Raw genomic sequence first — 5,209 nt, 5'->3', positions numbered from 1 at the left:
GAACTATAGACAGAATGTGTAAGTCCTAACCTTCTCCCAAATATGGAAAAACCTCATTGGATGCGTTTGTGTCTTCCTTTCAGTTTCACACAAATCCTATTTATAACCTCAGTGCCTTGCTTGTTTCCTTGGATTTCTTGCTCTGTTAGTTCTTCCTTCTGTCCTGTCATAAAGCTTTTTCTCTCCATTAACTGTTTTCTCCTTACTATCTAAACACACTGATGTCTGCAATAGGTGAAAAGAAAATATAAATCTTTGTGCATAATATCTATAACTACTGTAATAGTTCCTATTATCATGACAGCCATCATTTTGAGCTATGTGCCAAGCACTTGATAAATGTAATTGTAAAGCGTCTCAAAAATACCACAGATGGAAATTACTACCCTTGTTTCAAAAAGACAAGAAAACTGATACTTAAGAAAAATAATTTACCCAAGGTCAAACGGAGGTGGAACTATTCATGCTGTCTGAATAAACAAAACCGACCACACTGCCTCTACCCAGAGATAATTTTCATTGCTGATCAAAATTATGAGTCATAGCAAGTCCTTGTTCCTCCTTGACATGTTTCATTTTTCTTCAACTCGCTGCCATCTGGGTCATGCTCCTGCCCTCCCAGGAAGGACCACAGTGACCTTCTCATTTTCCGTCTTGCTTCACATGTCAAAGAATTTGTCACAAACCACTGTCCCTCTTTAGCCTCATTCCTTTCACTTAGGTTTGTCCTCTCTTGCCTGTTTTCTCAGTCTCCTCTGACAACCTCTTTTGCTCCAGCTCTGTCTTAAGTATTGAAGTTCTTTTAGGTCCTGACCCAGGTACTCTTCTGATCTCATTCAGGTGCTTCATGGGTAAGGTCATTCCACACAGGCCCTGAAATAGGACTGGAAGACCTAGCATATTCAGATCTTTCCCCCTATTCCAAAGCTCTCCTGAGTCCAGGTCTGTGGTATATGATGGCCACCAAGCTGGCATCAGTGGGGCATCACATAGGCATTATATTAGTTAGCTTAGCTGCTGCAACAAAATACGACAAACTGGAGACTTACACAGTAGATATTTAGTTCTTGGTATCATAGAGACTGTGTCCAAGACCAGTGTGCCTCAGAGGCTGTCCAGGAAAGACCCTTTTCTTGTTTCACATATAACTGCCTTCTTGCTGTATTGTCACATGACACAGAGAGAGCACTGCTGTCTTCCTCCTCTTTCAAAGACCCTCGCACTGCCAGGAAGTCCTCCATGTTGACCTCATCTAAGTAAAACCATCTCCCAAAGGCTTCATTTCCAAATACCATCATACTGGAGGTCAGGGGTTCAGTGGAGTTTGGGGGGACACAAGCATTCAGCCCATAGCCTCCTGTGCCAAACTAAACTAAAATGCCAATTCCTACCTCCACTAGGTCATGCAATTCATTACCCAAGACTCTACTACTACCGAAATCATGCACACCAACATTCACTGATGGAAAATTTTTTATCCTTCCACTCATTCTATACTTTTTAATTTTTCATTTGTTTGTTGGCTTGTTTTTCTCCTGGCAGTACTAGGGACTGAATCCAGAGACTTCACGCTGTTCTGTACCCTCAGCCACCTTTTAAAATTTAGAAACAGTATCTCACCAAGTCACTAAATTCCCTGGGCTGAGTGAGATAAACTGTTTAGAACCCGAATTCACTCTCTAACTTCTCTCTCTACCCTCTGCTACTCCCTCCCATCCCGGCTAACCCAGAGCAATCCAATTTCCTGTCCCTTCCATTCTTACACACAGGCTGCAGAGCCCAACAGCTGGGGCTGCCCCAGCTGGTTTCCAGTGCCCAGACTCAGGTTGACTTCCCAGTAGTCGTTCTGTTCCAGTTCACTGTCACATACTTGCTCCTAGTTTTCCCTGGCAGTGTACTCACATTTGTCCTTTCAGGCCCTTTCATCTGTACCCCTTCATGCTAAGCAGATAACCTGGTGTTCTACTTGAAAAGAGAATAGAGGCTCCCAGATACAATCTGATGAGTTCTATGGATTGCTCACTTGGAAACTGCTCTAAGGTTGCAAACTGGACTCTGAAGACAGCTGCCCAGGCTGTCACTTGAGGTCCTCATACACAGTGACTTAGGGAGACTATCTGACCTCAGTTTTACTCTTTATAAAATTAGGAATAGCTGCTATGCCATGGGGCTCTTTTGATGACTTAAAGTGCTTTGACAAGGAGTAAGATATCGGCAATTATTTTGGAAAATATCTATCTTACTTTTCTCATTGCTGAGACAAAATACCTGGTGCCCTAAGTTAAAGGAGGAAAGGTTTATTTGGATCAGAGTTTGTGGAAGTTTCAGTCCACAGTTGGATGGCTCCAAGGCAGGATGGCACAGCAGATGGGGCATCTCAGAGAAGAAGCAGTTCAAGGTGGGCAGAAGGCAGCTAGCAGCAGAGTAGCAAGCAAGCAGCAGCACAACAGCTCTCTTTCTGTCCCTTACATTCTGTCCCTTAGGGAGGGCAGCAGTCCCACCCAGAGCAGGGCATGCATAATCCTAGCATCACATGATGAAGCAGCCCAAACATCATGTCCTCAATCACACATGCTAGATGCAGCCACCTTCATAAAGCCCTGCCTAGGACTGCATGAGGTTTTTGGAAGACCTCTAGATAAAACCATATCAACATATTATAGTCGTATATATTCTTTAGCCACTATACCCGCTGGGCCATGTGGGCCATATGTTCTGACACTGTATTATAGCTTACTGCTTACTAGGCAGTGTCAGGCTAAACAGAACATAGAGTTTTTAAAATTACAGCCATGTCTTAATAGTCTTGATCCACCCAAACCTACTTGGTGCAACTATTGCATAGTAAGTAAGGAATATGCTGAACTAAGTGTATTTACAAATAGCAAACAGCACAGTTTTTGCCTCTGGTACTGTGCATCTACTAAACTCTTACTCTTAGTACTTGACATGTATTCACTTCATACAACTGCTGAGTAAAGAAGGAGTTACTGTTCTTATTTCACTGAAGATGAAAGCACAGACGGGCTGCATTATTTGCTTGTGGTAGGTGGCTAGTGAGCTGACCCTAGGCTGTGTGACCCAGATGTTTTATTTTTTATCATGTGGCTGAGAAGTTTCCAGGTTAAAGATACAGAAAGAGAGAGAGAGAGAAAGAGAGAGGGAGGGAGGGAGAGAGAGAGAGAGAGAGAAAAGACACAATGTCCAAGGAACCCCTTGTGAGGCAGCAGCAAGAAGCCCCAGAGGAGGAGCCACTTACAAGGCTGTTTCTCCTGCACGACAGTACCTGTCTACCTCACACAGAATAGATTGGTTATAATAGGTCCCCACCAATGTAATGTGTCCATCATCTCTCTGCATGTCACAGCCAAAGAGTATCCAGGACATGTGGAGAGGCTGACAGACACACCAGGACAGAAAGCCCACAGAATAGATTTCCCCTGCCCACCTTACCTTACCAAATGCAGGTTCGGTGCAGTGTGGCTGCCTGTAGCCTGTCCCTTCCAAGCAGGACCCACAGAGACTTAGAGGCTACAGAGTCTTGAGGAACCAGAGACTTCCTGAGTTCGATTAGCTGTACTGTGGTAATCCCTGTCTTTCCACCTCCTGTCTGTGCATTTCTATACAAGTGTTGTCTGCTTCACCTTCAGCCAAGATGGGTTTTATAACTAAAGATCTTTCACCTTCCACCCCAGTTGAGGCTCTCTTGTTTCCTCCCCCAGGCTCTAGCTGATAGAATTGGTGTTGGCTGCTCTTTGGTTCGAGGAGAGTATGGCCGTGCATGGAATGAGGTGAAGCTGCTGGACCTGTCTCGGAAGGGGGTGACCGGGCGCCTCCCTGCACCAGACACCTACATTATTGACCTCATGTTCAATCCTGGGGAACTTTTAAAGCTAGGAAGCAAAGAGGCCAATATGTACCAATTTATCTAAATTAAGTCTTCCAGGCATTTAATTATGCCTTTAAATAAAAGTATTAGATGTGTTCAACCTGTATTTGCTTCTGATTTCAGACTTGTGGCATGAGTTCAGGGTTTTGTTGGGTCTTTCTGGTCACTGCCTGTCGCAGGGATGAAGGTTACTATGGCTGAAACCAACCCAAACCACTTCTCTTGAATCTTGCACACATAGGAATCTTGTGTGCAACACTCACCTGTGGCTGCAGGACAGTCCTGTGGCCTTGTCGCTGTCCTCCTTCATGCACACAATGCTTTAGGAACACTTGGCTAAATAAACTCAGTGTGTTTTTCATGTCTTCAATTGCCTGAGTAAGGTTTCGGCAGTTTAATATTTATAGCTCTATGTGAGTATTGCAGATTCCTTTCTAACATTTCTTTTGTTCATGCTTAAAGTTACCATTAAGAACACTGCTTAAATATCCTTCTTGGGCAAGAGATTCGATCCCTGGACCTGCTGTGCCAACCCCACTACCAGGGCATGCTGAGAGGCAAATGAGACTGGGCGTGGTGGTGCACGCCTGTAATCCCAGCTCTTGGCGAGGCTGAAAACAGGCGGATCACTACAAGTCCGATCTAGTAGTGAGACCCTGAACACCCGGTAGACCCTTCCCTAAAATACAAAAGATAAATAAATAAATACCCTTCTCTAAATTAAAAATAGTTCTAGGCAGCCATGTGTGCTGGTGCACACCTGTAATCCCTCCTGCTCAGCAGGCTGAAGCAGAAGGATTGCAAGTTGTCTGGGCAGCTTAGCAAGCAAGACCCAAAGGTCTGGGGATGTCGCTCAGTGCAAAGCCTTGAGTTCAGTAACTAGTCACACACACGCACACACACACACACACACACACACACACACACACGGAGATGGGTGTAGGTCAGTGGTAAAGCACTTCTCAAGCATGCATAAGGCCCTGGGTTTGACATCAGCACCACAAAGAAACCAAAAAGTACTAAAAAAATATTTCCTGAGAAGGCCTTTGTTTTCAGTACATTAACTTGAAAATAGACCAGTTAAAAAGGCTTTTTATTTGCTCTTACACTTTTAATACTGGGTCAACAAAATACAGTTTTTTAAAAATTTTTAATAGATTGCAAATTGAAAATGAATTATTTACAAACATAACTGAATATAACAATAAAAACTGCTCAAAATAAAAATGAAGAAAGAATTTACAGATCAGTCATAATAGTTCACTGTGTCAAAACCAAGAAACTTATATAATTAGAATTCTCAAAGTAGAAAGGAGTAGG

General features: G+C 43.5%; 1 protein-coding gene across 1 annotated transcript in view; it reads left to right on the top strand.

Annotated features, from left to right (window-relative positions):
• The window catches only part of Armc3 (armadillo repeat containing 3), a 97,415-nt gene extending 93,678 nt beyond the window's left edge, over positions 1–3,737 (top strand). Inside the window, exon 14 of the mRNA XM_023701983.1 lies at positions 3,723–3,737. Within this exon, the coding sequence (XP_023557751.1) occupies positions 3,723–3,729 (7 nt within the window). The 3' untranslated portion in view covers positions 3,730–3,737. The remainder of the gene's footprint in view (positions 1–3,722) is intronic.
• The last annotated feature ends 1,472 nt before the right edge of the window (positions 3,738–5,209 follow it).

Source organism: Octodon degus, unplaced genomic scaffold, assembly GCF_000260255.1.
Source record: "Octodon degus isolate 3935 unplaced genomic scaffold, OctDeg1.0 scaffold00145, whole genome shotgun sequence".
Taxonomy (NCBI): Eukaryota; Metazoa; Chordata; class Mammalia; order Rodentia; family Octodontidae; genus Octodon; species Octodon degus.
The sequence above is the reverse complement of the archived record's forward strand: the minus strand, read 5'-3'. Positions and strand labels throughout refer to the sequence as shown.